At 47.5% G+C, this 22653-nt stretch overlaps 2 protein-coding genes across 7 annotated transcripts; one reads left to right on the forward strand and one right to left on the reverse strand.

The window, feature by feature from the left end:
* Positions 1 to 692: 692 nt before the first annotated feature.
* MAD2L2 (mitotic arrest deficient 2 like 2) lies at positions 693 to 7740 on the reverse strand. Of its 4 annotated transcripts, none has more exons than XM_064397250.1 (9): positions 7699 to 7740; positions 4903 to 4954; positions 4555 to 4673; positions 3916 to 3987; positions 2971 to 3071; positions 2761 to 2855; positions 2585 to 2658; positions 1474 to 1566; positions 693 to 1172 (listed from the first exon to the last, which is right to left on the reverse strand). In XM_064397250.1, exons 1-9 carry the CDS (start codon positions 7711 to 7713, stop codon positions 1131 to 1133), a joined length of 663 nt encoding a protein of 220 aa, XP_064253320.1. In that variant the 5' UTR covers positions 7714 to 7740; the 3' UTR covers positions 693 to 1130. The 4 variants fall into 4 exon arrangements, with proteins under 4 accessions (XP_064253320.1, XP_064253319.1, XP_064253322.1 ...); XM_064397249.1 differs by lacking the exon at positions 7699 to 7740 and adding an exon at positions 7477 to 7495; XM_064397252.1 differs by lacking the exon at positions 7699 to 7740 and adding an exon at positions 7187 to 7326.
* Positions 7305 to 22298, forward strand: DRAXIN (dorsal inhibitory axon guidance protein). 3 transcript variants are annotated; one of them, XM_064397247.1, is made up of 8 exons: positions 7477 to 7930; positions 12352 to 12600; positions 15437 to 15915; positions 17242 to 17429; positions 17812 to 17923; positions 18227 to 18316; positions 18560 to 18649; positions 21274 to 22298. In XM_064397247.1, exons 3-8 carry the CDS (start codon positions 15453 to 15455, stop codon positions 21384 to 21386), a joined length of 1056 nt encoding a protein of 351 aa, XP_064253317.1. In that variant the 5' UTR covers positions 7477 to 7930; positions 12352 to 12600; positions 15437 to 15452; the 3' UTR covers positions 21387 to 22298. The 3 variants fall into 3 exon arrangements, with proteins under 3 accessions (XP_064253316.1, XP_064253317.1, XP_064253315.1); XM_064397246.1 differs by lacking the exons at positions 7477 to 7930; positions 12352 to 12600 and adding an exon at positions 7305 to 7461; XM_064397245.1 differs by lacking the exon at positions 12352 to 12600 and having other exon boundaries at positions 7479 to 7930.
* Positions 22299 to 22653: the final 355 nt, after the last annotated feature.

The raw sequence follows: 22653 nt of genomic DNA on the forward strand, positions 1-22653 counted from the left end.
CTGTCACTCCTTGTTCCTAAGTGCTGTGTCACTAGCAGTGAATTCCTTATCCTTTCTCTTAAGTGTGTGTAATCAAAATGGTACCTGCCTTCCTATCCAAAACAGTCCCTTGGTGTTTGAATAAACAGGTAGAGAAAGAGGAGGTAAAAAGTCCCTTCAGGCAGCTGCCTAACAACACAAGTGCCTTTTGATTGTGCTGGGCTATTCCCACATCACCTTTGGTTTATACTGAGCAGTGTAACCCAATATAAAATGTTAAAGCAGTGCCCAGACTTGATCTGTAATGTTCCTACACTTGTTACTTGGAGGAAGCAGGAGGTGCTGGACAGGCTAGTGTTCCAAATTCTCTGACAAACAAGCTCAGCTTGTTTGAACTGTGTCTCCCACCCTTACATACCCAGAACTAGGTTAAGGCCATGTTCCATCTCCTCTGACAGGATTATTAGTGATTTCCTTGCTTATTCTCAGCTAGGAGTAGGATACTTGGCAGATGTCCTTGCTGGGCAAACAAATTCCACATTTCTAATGCCACCTCTGAGTGAAAGAGGAGAGACCAAGGTTGTACAGCCTTTCATAGGAATTGACAGAGTCCACATACAGGCCAGAAAAGCAGTGGAAGCTACACAGAAAATAAAAATACTTCTTCACTGAAGAAGGGAGCCTGGTTTTGACAGAACTCAGCCCAGTTCAACTGGGGTAAAAGTTGGTATTTATTGAAGACTACTTGGGATGGTCACAGTGGACAGACACTACATAAGGCCTCGCTCCCCCTTAGCACAAATGTTGCTCTTATGGACTGTGTGACAGCTCCTAGCTGTCTGTCACTGCCTGTGTGCAATGGAGCTGCCCTTTTCAGGTGAGAACTGGACTGGTAATAAAGCACTGACTCCCCAGGGATGCACTGTTTCAACACCTGTACTCTCACACAAGTCAAGATGGGAACAGGCTCTGGCTCCCCATTCCAAGTCAGTTCTTTATACAGTGGTAAGAGCACTTGAAATAAAGAGGCAGCAGCTGCTCTACATTCACCCAGAAGGCCAGCTGAAGAGATGGTTAACAAGATACAGTTTGTGACAGATCTTACTCCACTGGAAGATCAGATGAAGCTTGAAGGCAAGGAAGATTTGAAATCAGGTGCCTTTGTGAGCTCGCTCTTCTACATAAAGCTGCATCTGGAGAGAGAAACAAGCAACAGTTCTGTTAGTATACAGGCAGGTGAATGGAAAAAAAAAAGCCCGCAACAGGCTGAATAGGAAGTGCTTATACCTTCCCCCATAACCAGGTTTCCTATTTTACTATGAGGAGTCTAGCCCTGCTTTGATTACTGGCACAGACATCTGCAAGACTAAGCTACTGCTCAGCAGTACATTTTAAAGTTGTTATACCACAGAAAACTGCAGAGCTGATGTCAGAGCATTCAAAGCTCAGAACTACAGCAGGTTCAGCACCTCTTGGCAAGAATGCCCTGCTCACCTTTAAAATGTCAGATGTCATGGTTTTCAGGGGAATAAGTCGGGGGTCGTGCATGTGCACATCTTGCTCATCAGCAAGGATCCAAGGGAAATCCTGGGGGCAGGAACACAAGGTGTTAGAGGCAGCACCCAGCAGTGCTGTAAGGTGAGCTCCTCCTCAGCACTTGTTTTGTGTTAAGTTGAAAGAGAGACAGAGTGGCTGAGGGGAAGGAACAGGCAATTCAAACATTCCACAACAACAAAACACTTACATGCTTGTCCCCGATGCTCAGCATAATTGTCTTCAGTTACAGCATCAAACTGTGAGGTCAACCCACTTCATTTACTGCAAAGGTGATATCTCACTTCTTTAAAAGATACACTCTCAGCTGTCCTGAGCTACCATGCCCAGTTCATTACACCAAGATTGAACTGCAACTCCAGAATGCTTAGGGCATGGGTTTCCATCCTGCCTTGGAAGTCTACAGGTGGGTCTACTACACAAGTTTCCATTACCAAGCAATACAGAACAGACTTTCATTTTGAAACTATTTTATACTTTGCTAGCTTTATTTGTTATGCCTTATGACACTGAAAATAACTTGACTCAGGAAAAAAGATTCCTTGTATCTAAGCAAGGATTCTTTAAAAATAATCTTCTTTAGAAAGTGTTCTGCACACAGTTTCCTGTAAGATACAATGTATTTGTGCCCCCAAACCTACTCATTACATTAATCTTAGTCTTTCTTGCTCTTTATACAAAATCAGCCACCACACAGTGGATGGTGGGTGATGGCTGCTTTTTTGCTTGATTAAATTCAACTACCTGTTCTACATGCCTGAGTATTTCCAAGTGTCTGAGCAAGCACTGGACAGTGAGTATTGTTACAATCTATTTCAAGACTTGAAGTCATCTGCAGTGGTGGCTGTGTGTGGCAAATGTGCTGTCAGCTCACCAGCATAAACCATTTCACCACATTTCAAGTACAGTTATGATGTGCCTCATGTGACACCAACCTCCACGTTCAAAATATCTCTCAGCCTTAACCTTAAAGATGCTAAAAACTCTGCACTGCCCAGTCTTTGCTATGCAGCTTCTCACACACAATCAGATGCCTGAGGATATCACTCACCTTTATCACCTGGATCTTTTCCATGTTGCGTGTGGCGGCCTCCCGCGTGTGAACCAGAACTGTGAAGGTGCAACCTAAGAGAAGTGTCAGGTTCCAGCTCAGGGGACAGCTCCCAGAGGGTCAGCCAAGCCAACCAACGCCAGGCATGAGGCTGTTTGGATCCAAGTGACATTTACCTGGGGGGTTGTTGTCCAGCACAGCATCACAAACGCTGATTTTCAGGATGAAGGCACGCAGTAACTGCTCCACGTGGGACAGCAGGGACTCAGAACTGTGGAGGAGACAGCAGTTGTTACTGGCATGCAGCAAAGGCCTCAAGTTGCTCCCAGAATATCTTCCAGGGCTGGGTGTTGGATGCCATGGGCAAACAGAAGTGGAAACCTCACCTAATGGAAAGAAGAGGTGGCTGGGTGATCTCAAAGACAAATCTCTCCACGGGGTGGTGCTCTTTATCCAGAATTACAACCACAACTTTCTCCACATCGTTCTGCAGGAACCAAGACAGAAAAATCCCTCCCTTAATATGAGCTGTCTGCTGCCCACAGTGTGCTTCACATTCTTTGATGCAGTGGAGTTGTTGGGGCTCACAGCACAAGCACTTATCCAAAACCTGACTTCAGATTATTCTTAGCAATCAGAAAAAAAATGCTTTTGCAAAGCTATTTCTTGCTGGATGTTAAGCTGCCAGCTTGTGGCTGAGGGAGAGGAAGTGTGCTAAATTGTAAATTCCTCTAGATTCTGTTCTGGAACAAAGGAGGAAATGCACAGCCATCTCACTGCATCACTCTGGGATGGACACTGATGAAGTTAAGATACATTCAGACCATTGTCCAAACAGAGCAGCTTTGTACAACCACAGTTTAGAACAGACCTAATTCCATTTTCTACATGTGCATTAAAACTGTCTGTAAAGAGCAAGGCATACAAAACCTGCCAGCAGCCTCCTGGAATATTTCATTGGTCACACTACTCTCTTGCAAAACCTGGAGTCCAGGCCTACCTTTGCTTCCTGGTTCACAGCAAAGCATTCAAACTGTTCTGCCACAGCAGGTGCTTAAACTCGGATGGATTGTAAAGCAGAATGGTAGGATGATGTAACTGGAAATACACAGACATGTGTCCTTGTGTGGTACATGAGACAAGCAAGGCAGGGTCTTAACTGCCAGGAAAGGTTATGATGATTTTAGTTTTGTTAGGAACTTCTATCAGCTAGTATATTGTGTATGGTACATGTGTAAACAAATGTTGCAGTTAAGATAATATTTATGTTCTCTTACTTCCTAGTAAATCCACCTGCAGTACTTTTGCCCAGGTCCCCAGTGTGAGCTCACCTTCTCCAGCAGTGGCTTTACACAGTGCAGCGTGTCCTGGATGTACTGGTTCAGCTCTGGGTGGCAGGACATCTGCAGCAAACACAGGGAAGAGTCAGAGCTGTGTTTGACATGAGCCAGGACAATGCTAAAAGGGAAGGGAAGATTTAAACAGAAGCACTAGTGTGTACAAGGCACTCAAATCATGCTTCAAATAGTGCTGAAAAATGCTGAGTTGCCCATTCAAATCAGCAATTCCTTCAGGGAAGGGTTGATCAGTGAGGCAGATCACTGCACCCACACAGTTGTTGTAAATCTGCAATGCATACCCAGAACAGCATATTGGGAACAGCATATTCCAACCATCTCTAGTTCCTAGTAAACATGCTCTCCTGTTACCTCACTGCACAGAGCTGGGGCAGCTTCTACTACTGCTATCCATGAGCTGCTTGTCCCACTTGCTGTATCCTCAGCTATGGGGCTGTTCTCTCTTATGACAGGAACTAAGCTCTCCTCAAAAATAAGTCCATTAAAAAGTCCTCAAAAATAAGTACAGTAAACAATCACTTGCAGAGTGTTAAGTTTTTTCTGGTGAGTGTTGATTGATCCTTGCTATTTTGCTTGTCCACGTGGCTGTCAGCTTCCAGGAAAATCTCCTACCTGGACAGGTACATTGTATTTTTTCCTCTTCTGAAAGATCCCAATAGGGTAAACTTCTCTGACATACAAGATGAGGTGAACAGCCACTTCCAGGAATTCTGAAAGAACATCTGCAACAACTGAAAAACAGAAGTAAAGGATGCTGGAATAAGGTGTGGCAAAGTAGAGCAACACCATAGACTCAGGGGACCTTTTTTACAGGTTATTTTTTTTTCTGCATAAATTTTACCAGCCTCCTCTTAGCTGCAGAAAGTTTAGGGACAGAGCAACCCTACAAGACTCCCCCAAGCTCAGTACCCAAGAGGAGCCTCACAAGGACACCAGCTGCAGCTTAGTACAACACATTACCTTGCCCAAAGTTGAGGTCCTGCCTTGTGAGAGTGGTCATCTTCCCCAGACCCTGGAAGAAACCACAAAAGGAATGGTTATCCTCTGGCTCCTGTATTATTCATCTAGACTGTTCATGGAGCTGTACACCAGCAGACCCTGTGAGCACCCCCCATAAGCCCAGCCTGTCCTCAGGGATTACCAGCAGTGCACAAACCAGTGCTCACATCTCAGGATGAGAGATTATTCATAATTTAATTACTGGGGTTTTCCGTCTCTCTCCATTTCTGGGATACAGGAAAGTTCAGACAAATCCTTTTTAGTAACACAAGAAACACTGGGGTTTTTTTAAAGCTCCATAGTACTTGCCTTTTCTAAGCCCTATCTCTTACTATAACACAAGAACTTCTCAGGATTTTGGGTTTATTCTGACACCACCATAAACCATTGTTTGTCCAAGCTTGGAGCCACATCTTCCACTGACACAGGTTCCCAACTGCTGCCACTGCCAACAACTTCTGAGATGCTCTCTGCAGTCTCAAGGAGCCCAAACCCTGCAGAGCTGCATAATTAAGTCAACTTTGTAGCACAGGATTATGAAATTCCTCAGGTTGGAAGGCACCTGTAAGGATCATGGAGTTCAACTCCCTGCTCCTCACAGGACCACCTAAAACTGAACTATGTGACTCAGAGCACCATTCAGCTGCTCCTTGAACTCTGACAGGCTTGGGCTGTGACTGCACCCCTGGGTAGCCTAAAATTTGTGAGCAGCAAAGGGCAGCACATTATTGTGACAAACTGGCTCTCATGTGCCAACAACTGAACAGCAGATGCTGGAGTTCAGCTTCCCAACAGCTCTCCCTGCACAGCAGACTCCATGCCTTACACAATTTAAGCCACAGTGTACATAATTATCTATTAGAAACTTTACTTTGTTTCATTATTTTATCCACACTCTCTGCAAGCCAACAAATTCTAACCACTAACAGCAGCACCATTCATGAGCTGCAGAGGTCTTTAAATGCCTCTGGCTCCACCAGTAACTCAGGTGTTCTACAAAGACTTTTGACAAACCACAGATGTTCCAATAAGCTCTTTAGACACTGATTCTCAAGCTGTTTTAGCTGCAACACAACAGGTTTTTCAGACGTACAAAGAATTAGTTCAACCTGCACAAAACAGGGATCTACTTTCATCCCCAGTTTTTAAAACAGATATATGTATATATATATATCTATAGATATAGATATAGATATGTGTGTGTATATATATAACATATCACTGTATACATATATATACATATATATATATAACATTTTATATCACTGTATACAAGGACTTCCTGGAATATTAGTGATCTGCTACACTAAATAAAATTAACATAGTTAAGCATCTCATTTAGCACCCCAGCCACAGTGGCTCTCAAATTGAGTATCATACATTACAGAGTATCATAAACATACATACATACACAAACATATCATACATACATTACAGAGTATCATAAACAATCTGTGTTTTTAGAGGTTTAGGTTCACATCCTCCCTTAAACTTCATTCCTTCTTCAAGAGATGCCCGAGCAACCCAAGGCATCCACCCGTCCACAGTCACAAAGCAGGACCTAGGCACTACACGCCCAAGGGCTGTGCAGGCTGGGAGCTCATGGAATCACAGAACAGCCTGGGTTGGAAGGGACCGTAAAGCTCATTTACTGTAATAACACCCTGCCAGATGCAGGGCCACCCTCCACTGCCCCAGGCTGCCACAACTCCATCCAACCCGGCCTCGCACATTTCCGGGGATGGGGCACACCATGGAAGCACAACCCACCGGCCTGCCCGTGCCTGCCACCAGAGCTCCCGCGCCAGCCCAGAGCAGCCCGCGCAGCCTGCCCCAGCAGTGCCGTGCCGTGCCGTGCCGGGCTGCAGCCACCGCCGCTCCTCGCCCACTCTGCGAGCAGGAGGGAGGGCGGATGGGGCCAGACCCCCGACCACCGCCCGGCGCTGCCCCTCCTCAGCATTCCCGAGCCCGGGAACCGCTCGGGAACCGCTGGGGAATCGCCGGGGCTCCCTCCCGGCACGGGGCACGGCGCTGCCCCTCCTCAGCATTCCCTCCTCAGCATTCCCTCCCGACACGGGGCTGCTCGCACGGCCCGCCGCCCCCACTGCCGCCCAGGGCCCCGCCTCAGCACGGCCCCCGTGTCTCCCCCCGTGCCCGCGCAGAGCTCGTGCCCGCCCCGCTGCCCCGCTCCCGGTGCTCCTCCGGCACCGCCGTGCCCCGCTCCCTGCCGCGCCCCGCTCCCTACCGGGCCCGCCGCCCCTCAGGCCCGCCCAGCGCGGGAGGCGGCGGCAGCGCCCGCGGATGACGTCATGGCGGGGCGGCAGCGCCCCCCGGCGGGCGGGAGGAGCGGCGCGGGGCCGGTGCCGGTGTCCCCGGGGGTCCCGGTGCCGCCTCGGCTCCCCCGGCACGGCGGGGCTCGGCGCAGCCAGCGGGGCACGCCGAGCCACCAGCGGCTCTGCCTCCGCGGGCCCACAACGCGGGGGGAGCCCGCGGGAGAGCGGAGCCCGCCCCGCCGCGCAGGTGAGCGGGGCTCACCGGCTCACCCGCTCCCCGCCCCCGCGGGCTGCCACGCCTTTGTCTCCGGTCTTTGTCTGTCCCGTCCGTGCCCGGGGCAGGGGCCGCTGCTGCCGCCAGCATCCTGCGCTCTCGCAGCTCCTCCTTAGCGCCGGGCAGCCCCGCACCGCGCTCCCGGGCATGGCCCTGCGCTCCTCCCGCGACCCCCGCACGCCCAGAGCCCCCCGCCCCTCCCGGCCCCACCTCCTCCGGCACCATGCACCCCGGTCCCCCGGGATTCCCAATGTCCCCGATTCCTCTCCACATTCCCCCACTGCCTTCCCCCTGTCTCCTCCTCCTCTTCCTCTTCCTCCTCCTCCTCTCCTTTCGGGTTTGAACACCCCGTGCCCCCCGCAGACCTGCCTCCCCTCCGCCGCTCGCACAGCTCTGCCCTGCGCTGCCTGCCGGGCTCCGCCGCGCCGGGACCTTCGCACAGGTAGGCAGCGCTGCCCGCGCCGCGCTCACCCCGCCCCGGGCCAGCGGTGGGTGCTCCGCCGGGCTCAGTCCCCTCTGCTGCCGCAGGGACTGGGGAGGAGTGGGGAGCACCTTCCCACTTTCCGTGCGCCCCGGAGGAGACAAAGGCACGGGCTGGCGGGGGTGCCCGGTCCTGCCGCCGCCGGGATGCGCGCGGAGCTCCGGTAACGGCGGTGCGGGCGGGCACAGAGCTCGGACAGCGCCTTCGGCCAGAGCCATTGTCACCCGTGCTGGGCTCCGGACTGCTCGGGTGCCTCCGTGCCCCGCGGGATGCCCGGCACGGGCTCCGGGACTCACATCCCACCGTGCCGGTCACTCCCGCACGCTTCCTCCTCAGATCGCTCCGGGAAGCAAAGTCGCCTCGGACGGAGGCACCGTCCCTCTCTCGGCCCGGGGTACGTCCCGGCTCCGAGCCAGAGATGCCGAGGGGCGAGGGAAGCTTTTCCCAGCGAGTCATTGTGTTTTGTGCGCTGCCGTGCACCGAGCCCCTGCGTACCCGCGGCTTGCTGTCTGTCCTTCCTCTGTTGATAAAAGTGAGGTCTCGTTTCTGAATTAGATCAACTTGGCATCAGTTAATGGCTTATTGCAACTAGTAATTAATCACACAGAATTTAAGTTGCACTTATCTAATTCACACCTGAAGTTTTCTGTCAGCTGGAGGGTTTAATGGAAGTAGTGTTGTATTCCCATGTCCTCTCCCTTGAAGCAGGAGGCATTAATTCTATACATGTGGGTCAAAGTGAGAGTGTCATGCAAGGAAGAATGTTGAAAGCACAGCCTAACTGTTTTGCCAGTCGAGACACATCCATGTCTCTCTCCCAGCAAAGATCAGGGCAAATCTGCCCCATTCTTCCCTGTAACACTGGCGAGTACTTTCCAGCTGGGTGAGCAATGACCTTTCCTATTGATTGTGTCCCATTTGTCACCTGGCATTGCACATGAAACTGAAGAGTCTTCTCTGCCATGCTGACGGCAAGCAACTGTATCCTGGATGTGAATCTCAGGCTCATTGCTGTTTTAGCCTCTTTACTGGGCAGAGTGGACTCTGTTTGATAGCAGGTCGCCTGTGGTGGCTGTGTCAGCCTCACCGTGAAGTCCCAGAGGGAAGCAGAGCAGAGGGTACTGCATATTCATTCATGGGCCCCTCTTACCCTTCAGTGCAGTGGCTTGCTGGGCTGGCCTGTCCCTGGCAGATGCTGTGCTGGGAAGCTCTCAGGGCAGGCTGGGCTAGGCTCAGGAGAAAGAGGGGCACAGCTGTGGCTAGGGGCATGTATTGACTTGAAGGTGTCCAGCATCAACCAAAACGGGGCTGCTGGAGCTCAGCAGGGACTCAGGCAGCTCACAAGCCTGGGCTGCAGCAGAGGGAGTTCCCTGGGCTGTGCTGTGTGAGCAGATGACTTCTGTCCTGATCAGCAGAGTAGAGCACAGGCTGTCAGCAGGAGCTGATGGGTGAGGGGAGCCCCAGCTCCAGCCCTACAACTAATGTTGAGTGAATCAAGTTTCAAGTGGTCAGTGAATGCAAATTGCCCCAGGGAGAGGCTTTGTGAAGGCACAGGGGATAGCCACAACTACTACTTAATGCCTTATGTCCTGTCTCTCCTGCCACTAATACAATTGGTATATTACTGAATTTGGTCCTTTCTATTCTGGAGTGCTGTTTGGGGATAGCAAAAGTGAGAGAGAACAGAGCAGGTAAAGGAACCAGAGGTTTCAAAGGGCAGATGGAAGGGGTGTTCAGGTAGCCTGAATATCTGCAGAGAGGAAATGTCTTGCATCACAGTCAGGAGGGACAAAGAAACTTTGGAGTCCAGTAAGTATGAAAGGCAAGATAGGGAGGAATGGTGATGATGGAAGCAGGAAACCTAAAAAGCAGGGCAGCTCTGAAAGGGAACACAAAAGGACTGAAGGTCTGTAAGCAGGGAGCTGTTCTGTCATCCCAAGGATGTCTGGGACAACTGCAAAAACAATTGAAATTCTTTACAAATTTAGTGTGCAGGAAAGGTTGGAAAGAATAAAATGTTATTACTATTGCCCTGGAGGGGAAAACAGAAGGGCAAATATTACCTGCCTGCTTTGGGAGGCCCTACAAAGCTGGGATTGAGCTTTTAGAAATGGGAAGGTCTCTTGGCAGATTGTTTATGAACCTTCCCAGCATTTGCCTCCAGAAACAGAAAAACAGATGGAAAGAGACCCAGCAGGGAAGTCAAATCTCATTTATCTGCACAATGCCATCCTCATGGCTCCAGCCAGCTCTCTGCATGTCAGCCACCATAGAGCCTACCCCCTCCATTCTGCTCCAGGCCTTCTCAAGCCCATCCATCACCCCATGGCTTCTTATTTACAGGGAGCCTGGCACACAGAGCTGGGTTTATTGTCTGACATCCCTGCCACACAGGCACATACACACAACACCCATGCAGATGCCCATACACTTTGTGTATTGCTGCAGATTGGGGTTGTCTGGAGTCCAGGAAATCTTTACACACGTCTGCCAAAGTCTGGGCTTATCAGAGCCAAAAAGAAATCTGGGCCAGCACATGTGCTTGGGTCCAGCTTGGTACAGCCCTTGAGCATACTAAATGCATCAAACATCTTGACAGTCTCTCAGTTCAAGGGTTTTGTTCCTCTTGGCTGTGACATGAAATGTGAAAAGTTAAAGCTAGGACTGTCAGACATCATGTTTTAAGTGAGATATGTGAATGAATGTAGATGATCTAATGTTCCTGTTTTGTCAAATATGAACCAAATACACCAGGAACATTTTCAGAGTCCATTTCGGAGCCAAGGTGACACAACTGTATTTACAGCAGAAAAACATGAGAGAATTTCCAGTACCTGCTCAGTGCATGGCTGCCTTGCAGGATTATGAGCAGAGAGCAGAAAAATAGCAATTATAAATCCATAAAAGACTTCCCACAGGGAGAGTTATCCAAGATGCAACCCCCCACCCCACCTCAATTTCAGTTATGGGATTGTTACCATCCACTACTAACCCAAAATGGATCAGAAATTGTGGCTGGAAAACAGCATTGCAGCTCTTTTCCCAGCCCTGAGTCTATGCTCTGGGCAGCTCTTTGCTGTGCATGTGTTCATGTGAGAGGCAGAATTTGCCACCTCAGGTGGCTTGTTCTCCTGAGGGTCTACAAGGCAGTGCTGGAAGAGGGGTGGAGCAATAAGGATGAAGGTCTGGTGTTGTGAAGAACTACAGGGGCAGCTTAACATGGCAAATACTCCATCTATTTCCCTTACTAATGTATGAACCCTAAGATGATGAATTCTGGGCTTTGTTGTAACATGTGTGTTTGTTTATAGCAATTTAGGAAAGGCAGCTCCTTACAAGGCCAGACTTTTTTCTGCCTGGTGTGTGTCTCAGGCAGAATTTCATCCTTTGCAGGCTGCATCAGCAGGGTGAGAACCTTGCTGTCACCTACATCAATGAGCCCAAGGCTAGCAAGGGACTCTTTTGTATACTGTGGTCCTGCTAGAAAAGAGGGTGAAGTTTATTTTGGTGCTCAGCCATTGAGGAACCTGAGCACTGAGAACTAGGGATGCTGTTGTGTTATCTAGCTGTCTTTTGTAAGCGTGAATTCTATAGGGTAAGAAAAATGAAGGAGGTATTCAGAGGTTTCTGGAATTAAAGATAGATCAGGACATGGAAACAAGTGGTTAGGAGAAGGCTGGGGCTGCTTTGCCTCTAGCACAGCAGTGTTGCATTAACACAAAACTTGTCCATCCACTGGTTTGGTTTAGCAAACAGCTCAGATCTCCCCTGACAACAGTGTAGCACAGGCTGTCAGGTAATGCAGGTAATCTACATCATTAATGCAAGATTCCCAGTGACAGTAACACAGCACATTAACCTGCCAGTGCAGAGATGAGGCAATCTGTGCTCCTACCTGCATTTTCATCCTGCTTCATGCCAACAAGACAGCTGGGCAGCTTAAATAAACACCCCCTATGCTTTGAAGCAGACCTTCTGTTTAACTGCCCTGCAGCATTTAGCTGCCTCCCAGCTCCCACTGAAAATCAGAATGTGTCTGTCAGATTCACCATCAAAGGGACACGTCTGTGAGAGTGAGATTGGAGACACCCTTGCATTCTCTTTGCACTTGTTCTCTCCTCTTGGTATTTTGCTTACAGATGAAAAGGTAAGATGCTCTTTATAGCTCTTTTGAGTTGTTCTGAGTGATGTCTTAATCCAGCTGGTTTGCTCTGCTTCTTAAGGAGAAAATCTTAGGAAAAAAGCAAAGACCCCATAGTCTGGCGAAAAAGCAAATGACCCCATGCAGAGCTGTGTGTTGCTATTTGTTCTAGTAGTTTGGAAGAAGAAGATAATTTTTTTTAAATAGATTTAGCTGTCAGTCTGGTTTTCCTTTGTTCCAGGTAGCTGCCAATAAAATAGTATTTCTAGTGTTATGCCTTCGCAAGTGAGCTTCCCAGTGCCTCCTAAATCAGTCCTCAAGGAACAGTTTATTGTCTTTTATGGCCAGTAGAAATACCTGCTTTTTGAAAACTGCGTGAAAAGAAGCCCCCTGTGCTGCCTGCCTCTTTCCAGGGAATGGCTGAACTGAAAACATGTTCCCAGGCTGTGAACAGCAACAGAGAGGAATCTTGGAAAGGCAGGATTGGCTGGTGAGTGCATGAGCAGGGATTTTTCAATTAACAGGATGAAGGCATCTCTCTCTTAACGCCAGGATGCTGGGCTGCTGTGATGGCAAAGTTTTCACTGACTCAAAATTATCCATATCTGTCTCTCAGGCTGAAAGAAAAGGGGAAAGGAAGAGCCCAAGCTGCTCCTAGCATATCTTCTATCAACTCCACAAAAACTGGAATCAGAATTGGCCTGAAAGGCTGTTACCTGCTGCCCTTCACAGGCTGCAATGGGTGGTGTTGTGGTTTGATACTGGCCAAATGCCAGGCACCCACAATGTTGTTTGCTCACCCTCTTATGCTATAGTTGGACAGAGGAGAGGGGAAAAAAATTAACACATTTAATTGAGATTGAGGTAAGGACTGGGAGGAAGATACTCTAAGGGCAAAACAGGTTCAAATTTAAAGGTATAAGGTAAACGTATTATTAACAGAGTCAGAGGAGGATAATGAAAAGTAAAAGAAGTCTTTAAAACACCTTTTCCCTCCACAGCCCTTCCCACCAACAGTGCAGGGAGACAGGGTGTGGGGGTTTTGGTCAGTTTGTCACTCCAGGTCTTGTCCTGTTTGCTCAAAGAAAGGAGTCTCCTCTGCTGTGCCATGGATCCCCTCCCACAGGCAACAGCCATCCCAAAACTGTTGTGGTGTGGGTCACTTGTCCACAGGGTGCAGTCCTCAAAGGACAGGCTGCTCTAGTTTGGGAGCAGGGCTCTCTGTCTCTGTCTCTGGAAGCAGGGCCCTCTCTCTGTTCGGGTCTCCTGCTTGATCACAGCTTTCTCTGCCATCCACCCACTCCACAGTGAGCACTTTACCCACAGGCTGTGAGTGGACTTCATGTCCACAAGGGGACAGTATGTTTTACTAGGTCCTCACCACAGCTTGAGAGAAATCCCTGCTCCAACACTTGGAGCACCTCCTTCCCTTCTTTTTTCCGCTGTCCTCGGTGCCGCCATGTTGTTTTCCCTCACATGTCATTTCCTCCTCTTCTCCAACTAGAAGGACACTGCTGCTCGTTTTCAACAAGTTCCACCAATTCAGAAATTCTTGCAGATCTCGCAGTGCTGAGAAGCTGGTCTCATCTGGGTTCCACACTGGGGAGTCTCTCTGTCGCGGTGTCTCCGCTGCAGGCCAGGCGGCCCTGCTGCCATTGCGGGGCAGTGACAGCCCCGTGGTGCTGTCAAGGCTCTCTCCACACAGGGCCCGGGAAGGAGAAGCCACTGCAGCCACCCCTGCCCTTCTGCCCGAGGCACGGCTGGCCAGGGGTGGCCAGGCAGGCAAGGCTCGCCGCGGCCATGCTGAGATGGCCCTGGCACCTCACCACCCCTGGAAAAACTGCGCTTGTGCTGTTTTGATTTTCTTCTTAAATATGTCAACACAGAAGTGTAACCAACCTCTCTAATTGGGCCAGCAGCATGTCTGTCTTCAGAGGCATCAGGGATTGGCTCTGTCGGACGTGGTGGAAGCTTCTAGCAGCTTCCCACAGAAGCTACCCCAGTGGCCCCCTCCCCGCTACCAAAAACCAGGCTGTGCCAAATCAACACACTGGCCAAGCAGAAAATCACCTGGAGGAGGGAGTATGAGCCCTTGTGATTAAGCAGCAAAGTGGTTCTCCTGGTGAACAGATGGAAATCAGGTGCAGCCAAGTGCTGAGGTGCAGAAAAGACTGAGATGAGGTTGAGAGAAAAGCTGTAACTCTGTGACAGTTTTTCTCAAAGGTGAGCACAGGCCTGGTTTTGTGGCGGTCAGTATTCCAGGGAACTCTGTTTTTAAGCATTTCTTCATGCTGCCCAGAGAGAGTGGGACAGTCTGGAAAAGCTGTGCTAGAAATGCTGCAAATTCCTTCCCCCATTTTGTGGGAAAGGACAGGGGAGAATGACTGAATAACTTAATTAGAGAATGCTCTGACTTGTACAGAGCACAAAGCCACAACATCCCAAAACCATGTCTTGTAACACAAACAAAAGGATGGAAGAAGACCCTCAAAAATATGACAGTGAAGCAGAATGAATGAGAACAGTCTGCAGCCCCTGTGCTGGTGGACTCAATGAAACTTGGTCTTGATGTTCTTGGGACTTAAATTACCTTCCCAGTGACAGTCTTGCCTGGTGACCTGTGCAGGATCAAGGAGGGAAAGTGGGAAAAGCTAAGGAAACCTCAGTCTGCCTCTGCCCCTTGGTCCTTTAGACCAGCATCCTCTGCTCTGCTGACAGCCTTTTTATTTCCCTGCTATGCCATCGGCTCTCAGCACAAAATCTCCAGTGTTTTTTTCTTTCTTTGACCAATTTTCACCACCCTTAAGCAGTATACAAGCACCTGTTGAAGTCTCTGTCCTGAGCTGTTACTGGTCCTGTGCGGCCACCATCTGCCTCCAGTTCTGTTCATTTTGACATCTTCATTGCAAGAAAACCAGCTGTGAGGAGGGGCCAGTGCCCCTAGCCCAGGATGCCAGCCTGGCAGCTGGTATTGTGCCAGGCTTAAGAGCTGTGGGCAGGAGCCAGCCCCCCCAGCCCCTCAGATGGTGGGCTGTGAATAGGAGGGTTAGGGGGGCTAGTGGGGAATCAAAGGGAAGTGTCCTACTGATTGATGACCTCATTTGCACATGAAACTGGGACCTCTCAGCCCTGCAGGCCCTGCACATGTGTCTCAGCTGCTGTAACCAGGGCTGGGAGAAGAGGAGATCAGCAAAGAGGGAATAACTTGCTTCCACCTCAGGACACCATAATGGTTTTTATCTAAGTGTCCTAGGACTGAATCTTGATGGCCTTTACAGTTCCTAAGTGTTGGTTGCTTTTTCCCCCTCCCCCTTTTTTAATTGCAGGTGAGACAGAGCACCCATGATTATGGAAACTTCTTCCACCTTCTCTTCTTTCCTTTTCCTGTGTGTGCTGGTTCTTTCAGACATCAGTCTTGCAATCTCCCTGAAGCCTGGCACAAAGCTCAAAAATGCCCCAGAGAACAACCACCACCTTCAAAACCAAGAGATGTGGCTGCAGCAGCCCAGAACTGGGCGCCACCACAGGCAAGGCTTGTCCAAGAAGGAGAGAGTCCACACCATGGCTTCAAGAGGGCAGCTGGCTGGAGAAGAGACCCTCAAGATGGGCAGTGGAGCTTCAGCCGTGGAAGAGCTGGTGGCAGAGGGACAGCCAGCAGCCCTGAAACAGAATAAGGACGTGTTCCTGGGGTTTGAATTGTCGTATCCTGAGAGGGAAAACCAGTCCCCAGGCTCTGAGAAAGGAAAGAAGCAGAACCGAGAACATCGTCGACACAGCCGCAGGGACAGGCTCAAACATCACCAAGGTATTTGAGCTCTGAGGGAAGCTGGGGCTGTTGTGTCACTGGAAATGAGCATCTCTTGTGTGAGGGCAAGAAGATGCAGCTGTGGTGGAGCCACATGGGTGTGTGGAGTGTGTGCCTGCTCTGGGGAGAAATCTGCCAAACAAAAGAGGCACAAGAAAAAAGGGGAACTGCAGAAGCAGGATTTTAGTGCTGGCTGCATTTTTGTGAAAATGGCCTAGTTTGTCTTACAGGGGGAGCTCTGAGAGACCCTAAGACTTGAGGGACTGTTTTAGGGTAGTCTGTTTTGTTGTTTTTATTTTCCTTTTTAGCAAATGGCCCCATTTAGGAACAAGTATGTCCAAGCCATGCTCAATCTCTCCACTGATTAAAAAAAATGATGAGAACTAGAGAAAACACAACCCCCTTATTTTGCTTTGAAGACCAGTTTCTTCTCACCAGAGCTTGTGCTCTTCTATATTTATGCTGAACAACAACAACAAAATTCAAATGTTGCATATGTGAAATTACAGTGATAACTTTAAAATGTTGCTTGATTTTGACTGGGACTGCTTTACTTTGCAGGTCAAGTTGTGGGTGTTTCTGTGGTATGAGCTCAGTGTGGTAAACCTTGAGTTCTGTTAAAGTGAGGGAATTTGTGTCAATCTGCACTATGTGACAAGCTGGGTGTCACGTCCTTGTGTTCCATCCTTCACTCCCTCCTCCTCCTCAGTAAGAAGAGCTCTATTGTTTTTTCAGAGGACTGACTAAACAGTTTGTGTTAGCAATATAAAAGAATATGCAACAAAGCTGGTTTGAAGCAATCTTTGCAGACTACAAACAGGGTTATTTCTTGAGGTTAACTTAAGGTCTATATTTAAATTAATGCCTATGAGGAAGAGAGACATATCTGTGAAGATCATTGCAAGTTAGGTAACTCCTGACTTGAGCTAAATTGAAATAACTCACTACTAAAATCAAATAAGAATGTATTCACAGGTATTTGCAATAGCTTAATGTGTTGTTTAAAATGGTTAAACAGGTACATTTTGTACTTTTGAGACCAGAAAAAAACCCATGTTTTTCTTCTTGAACAAGAGATAGACATATGTTCAGGGAGGTGTAATTTTTTATGTCTTAAGCATGCAAAAATCAAGCTGCATATACTCTGGACCTGATTTATCACTGTAATAGCTCATTACTCTGTTATACAGTGGTCTAAAACAGCAGCTCAGTGTCATGGAACAGTGGTTGGCAACTGGATGAAACATCAATTCCTTTGATTCCAATCTGTCACACAGAGAAAAGGCATGAGAAAGGTAATGTCACTGTACCTGTTGCCCTTTGCAGGGAAGGCTCCTGATGCTGGGCCAAGCTCCCTGTACAAGAAACCCAAAAGCTCTGAAGAACAGTTTCAAAATCTTCAGGCAGAGGAAGCTACAAGTCTGACTCCCACCATGCTCCTCATTGCTGCACTGGACACAGCTGTTTCCACAGAAGAGCCTCCTGTTCTTCCAGCCACTTCACCACGGTCACAGGTAAAGAGACAGCTGGGAACTCTTCTGTACCTCCAAGCCTTGCCTCTCCCTCAGCTATCCAACTTCACTGGGTTTCAAGGAGCAGAGAGACAGCAGGAGCACTTGACCGAAGAGCAGCATGTCCTAATGCTCATTGCTCACCTTTTGTTCTCACACAGAAGCAGTGGAAACTTCCCTCTTGGCTTCAGCCTCAACAAGGGAAGGTTCTTTGCTTTTGAAAATGAGATGCCAGGAATCCCCAGTGGATAAGACAGGAGTGGAGGAGGGGAGGGGCAATAATAAAGCCTTTTTTAATGTAAAAGAACCATGAAAACTTGCAAAGACTTCAGGGTCTCTACAGAAGTGTAATCCGTTGTCTGTCTGGTTTTTTTGTGGTTTGCAGGCCCGCCTCAGGCAAGATGGGGATGTGATGCCCACCTTGGATATGGCACTCTTTGACTGGACCGATTATGAGGATCTCAAACCAGAAATGTGGCCATCTGCTAAAAAGAAAGGTGCTAAACCTCCCTGTCCTCTTTCCCAAAAGTCGTCCTGTAAGGCTTGTCTATGGTTAGTATTCACAGATGTGCTGAAGGACATGAGATCATAGTGGTGAGGGAAGAGAGAAGCAGCATTATGCTGATTGAGTTTTGTGCTCAGTTTCAAAATGTTTCTCATTTTGGATGCATTTTTGGAGGGCAGAGTAAAAATGATAAATGGAGAGTGGAGAAATAGGGAAGATATTAGATTATGAAGGTTTAGAGTTCAAACACTAGTGTGAAATTTTCTATCTGCATCTTTTCTTTTCTTTTCCACAGAAAAACGCCGCAGTAAGAGCCCCAACAGTGTAAATGAAACCACAACAGCTGAAGGAGAGCCATGTGATCACCACCTTGACTGCCTCCCAGGTCAGGATCAGCTTGGCAGAGTCATCTCTCCAAACACGGGATGTTGGAAATCTAGGCCAGGTTTTAAGACATGCATTCCAATTTCTGCTAGTGATAAGAAGTGGTATGCAAGGGAAGGGCAGAGGCTCTCTAGGTGTGTTGTGTGACCAGATGATGTCTGTACAATGGAGCTGTCATGGGTGCCAGCAGCCCTGCAGGTAAGGGGACACCTGAGCTGTGCTGAGCCCTGGTCCTGTGTTGCAGGCTCTTGCTGTGACTTACGTGAACACCTCTGCAAACCACACAATCGAGGCCTTAACAACAAGTGTTATGATGACTGTATGTGCACTGAAGGTGAGTCCAGCTCTTTGCTCCCTGTCTTGGTTTAAAAGAGAGGTGTCTGCCAAGGAAGGCGGGAACCTCCCTTGGAATGGAAAATATGAACCCCTTCCCTCCAAATTAGTATAGCTTTGAAATTACGGGGCTTTTAGGCAAAGATATGAGGAAAGAAATAACAGCTCTTTACTATCTATCTATCTATCTATCTATCTATCTATCTAGTTATATCTTTATATCTATATATAGATTATCTATATATATTTATATCTTTATATCTATATAGATATATCTATATCTTTATATCTGTGTATCTATCTGCCTATCTATCTATCTAGATATCACAGACTATGAAATCACTGTTTTGTATGACCTTGTGCCTAACATGACTTTCCCAAGTTAATTTCAACTGAGCTTGTAGCAATTTAGTGGATGTGGGAAGGACTCAGGCTCTTAAAACTATTTCTGAAGAATCCACAGCAGCCTTTACTAGGCAGGTACATTATGAAAGTGTTAAAAGGCACTCTTCTAGTCTAAACATGTTCAGGATCAGCTCCAGGCACTGAGTCTTGCCTGCCAGAACAAAACACTGTTTGCCAAGTTTTGTGACCTGCATTAGGTACCCAGTGATTTGACCAGGCTGTTTGCCTACTTTTAACCCAGTTAAATGGGCAGCTTTCCTGGAGTTGCAATGTTAAACGATAGTCATCACCTTGGGCGTGTTGTGTAACACCACAAGGTCCTAATCAGAGATGACCTTCTGATAGATTAGCCTAGAAACATGTTTCTGCAATCCTTAATGAGGCTGCCCCAGGCCCTGCTTTATCCTTAAGCCAGTTATAAGTTGATAGCAAATGTGCATCCTGTGTAGCATAAAAAAGATCCCCAGAGAGGGAAGAACCAGATAAGATAGACAAGAGGCTTGGATAAGAGTAGAGCTCTGATCTTGCATGCTCCCCTTTTAGGAGGCCAGTTTGCCCTGAGGTGATTGGTAATGAGGGGCACAAACCCAGCTTTTTAAGGTAGCTGGTCTCAGTGTAGCCCAGGGACATAATTCCAAAGGATTGCTATGTGACATCATCTGGATCTCCAGTGTACAACCAAGGAAAGTTTTGAGCTGTCTTATTACAAAAGCTATAAATCCTCTGCTGCCTGCTCTAGAAGTTAAAAGAGCTGCAGTTTCTAGAATGATCAAGTCAGCTCCTGCCAACCCAATGACAAGATCCTGCACTACTGAAAAGCAGGGTTTTCATGGGAATTATTTACCCACAGGCTATACCCTGTCTGGCCCAGCTAGCTACACATTCTGGTGTAACAGAGTCAGACAAGAAACACCATCAAATCAACCTCTTGGAGCCAGAAACCAAGTAGTTACCATGACCAGAGGCTCCTGTTACCTTCCACTGCCATGGGAGAATATGTACTCATGGTTTTTACAAATAAAATGCCTTTTTTCTCCTTCATACTCACTCATGCTATATTAGCTAGCTTCTTTCAGACTGTGCACATTGAGCATCTAAAACAGAGAAATTAAAGGAGATGAGCAGTGGGCTTTGGATCAGACCTCCCAGTAATAACACTTCACAGTCTCTTCCCTTCTCTCTTGAAGCTTCAGGGAAATAAATAGCAGGGGGAGGTCCCTAGTCATTGCTGCCGCACATTAAGTCTATAGTAATTTCCCAGTGGAGAGATTACTTAGACAGTAATGGGAAGTAATAGGAGGAAACCAAGCAGGGCTTCCATAAAATCACTGGAAACAATTGGAATAATTCAATGGCATTTCAAGAATCCTGGGAAACCTGACTGAACAATCCCTGACTGAATCCCAAACCAGAACAGTGAGCCAAACAGAACCCCAGTGCCCAGAGAGCAATATGCCTTGTCTATGTGAGGCATTTCTCTCCCACCCTATTTGACACAGCACTAGGACTGTCCCCAGAGCAGCAGTATCTGAGGCAGAGAAATAGTTGGTGTTGCTGCTGTAGTGAGCCCTGGTCCCTCCTCATTTCTACACATTGTGAAAAATGCCAGTCACTTGTTTTTTAAATTTTAAAAGTTTTAATAGTAATAAAATGGTTATAAAAATAATAATATAATTAGAGTAATAAAAATTTGGAAAATTAGGATTTAGGACAATATGAGACAATAAAAACAAAGATTTATGGATGGTCCAGGTACCTCTTTGTGGGCAAAATAAGCCCAAAAAAGGACCCACGTTAACAGAGGATTAACCCTTCAAAGCAATAGCCTGTTGCATATTCATACACCTCATCCATGATACATAAATTCCATTCAAAGAAAGGATTCTGTCTGGTCAGTGTCAGCTTCTTCCTCTGAATCCTAACAGCATCTTCAGGGCTGAGTGAGGCAGGAAGAACTCAATAAGAGAGCAATAAATTCTTTTTCTCTGAAAGATTTAGGTGTCCTCTGGCTGCTATCTGGTGCAAGTCCTCTCTTTAAAAAAGTACCTTACACAGCATAGTTTCTATTTTAACATTGTTATAACCTAAAATTATATTTAACACACTAGTTAAGAAAATTAACACAGCATATCTTTCTAACATAACCCATATAATATTCATTTTCATATTTTCAAGAAGCCAATCATAAAATAAACATTTTTCACAACATCTTTTCCATAGGGCTGCGCTGTTACGCCAAATTCCATCGGAACCGGAGAGTGACCCGGAGGAAGGGGCGCTGTGTGGAGCCTGAATCAGCCAACGGAGAGCAGGGATCTTTCATTAATGTTTAGGAGGGTGGGACTCCTGCCTGTATGGGCAGGAGCTGGGGTGAAACTGTTTATACCTAGCAGTGGGAATTAGAGGAAAAAGCTGAGCAAATGATGGAAGCTCCAGGCTCTGAACATGCCAGGTCCCAGCTAGACTGAAACTCATATTCATTATAAATACAGTGGCATCAGCCTTTTCCACAGCAGGACTGCACTCCCCATCCTTCCTTCAGCACATTCCCACCACTGAATTGAGTCCCCCTCTCCTAGTTAGTAAGCAATGATCATGACTCCCATTCTGATGGTCCTGGCAGGAAAAGGCTCTGCAGTTTCATCTTCTCTCAAGAGAGACAAGATGTGGAAGATCCTTCAGGGCAAGGGGATATGAGCTTAAACCTTACCCCTTAATTATTGCTTGAGAATAAAGGTAGACAGTTCTTTCTTAAAGACTGAAAGTTCCTAGAGGAGAGGAAAATTGTAGCATCCAGATGGAATCAAAGATGAGAAATGGATCAGCTGCCTGCCTAGGTGCGAAAGGACCCTCTGGCAGACCTCTTGCTCTCTCCCTTTTCCACTGCTCCAGACATATTCCTTAGCTGTTACACACTACCACTGCATCTTGGGACCTGTCATCTTTGGGACTATCCAATCCCACTCCATCCTTCCTTCCTTTCTTGCTTTCAGAGAACCACCTGGTTTCTGCAAGGATGTGGCAAGACATCCCAGCCTGCAGCTCTCACTCATTTATCTATCCTGCCAGGTCTGTTATTTTTAATTATTATTTTTAGGAGCTTTCTGGGGAAGTGATAGTTTTCCTAGTGAGCCAAAAGTAAAGTTTTTGGTACAGGAGATAGGGACAGGCTGTTCCATTGTAGTAAAACCTGTGACATGTTGCATGTGTGTTTCTGTGATATGTAAATAAAGATATGATGGATATCCTTTGTGCAACTCTTCTGCTTTTTGATTGCACCCAAGGATGTGGAAGAGCCGGAAAAGCCTATAAGGTCAGCAGGTAACACTGATGACTTGAGGTAATCACACAGAACAATTGTGCCACTGGTAGAAAAACTTCTCTGCCCAAGGTTGCCTGTATTCTCACTCAAATTGGAGATAACTGTTTCTACCTAGTGTAGCCAGCCAGATGTTTTAAACTTCCTTATATTAATATTTAATTACTGGCTTCAGTGATATATTGGAACAACCCTAACCCTAACCCTGTTAACTTGGAGTAGTGGTAGCTGGTGAAGATGTTCTTTGCTACTGCTAATACCCCAATACCCTGACTTCTGCA

The sequence above is a fragment of the Passer domesticus genome, chromosome 22, assembly GCF_036417665.1.
Source record: "Passer domesticus isolate bPasDom1 chromosome 22, bPasDom1.hap1, whole genome shotgun sequence".
Taxonomy (NCBI): Eukaryota; Metazoa; Chordata; class Aves; order Passeriformes; family Passeridae; genus Passer; species Passer domesticus.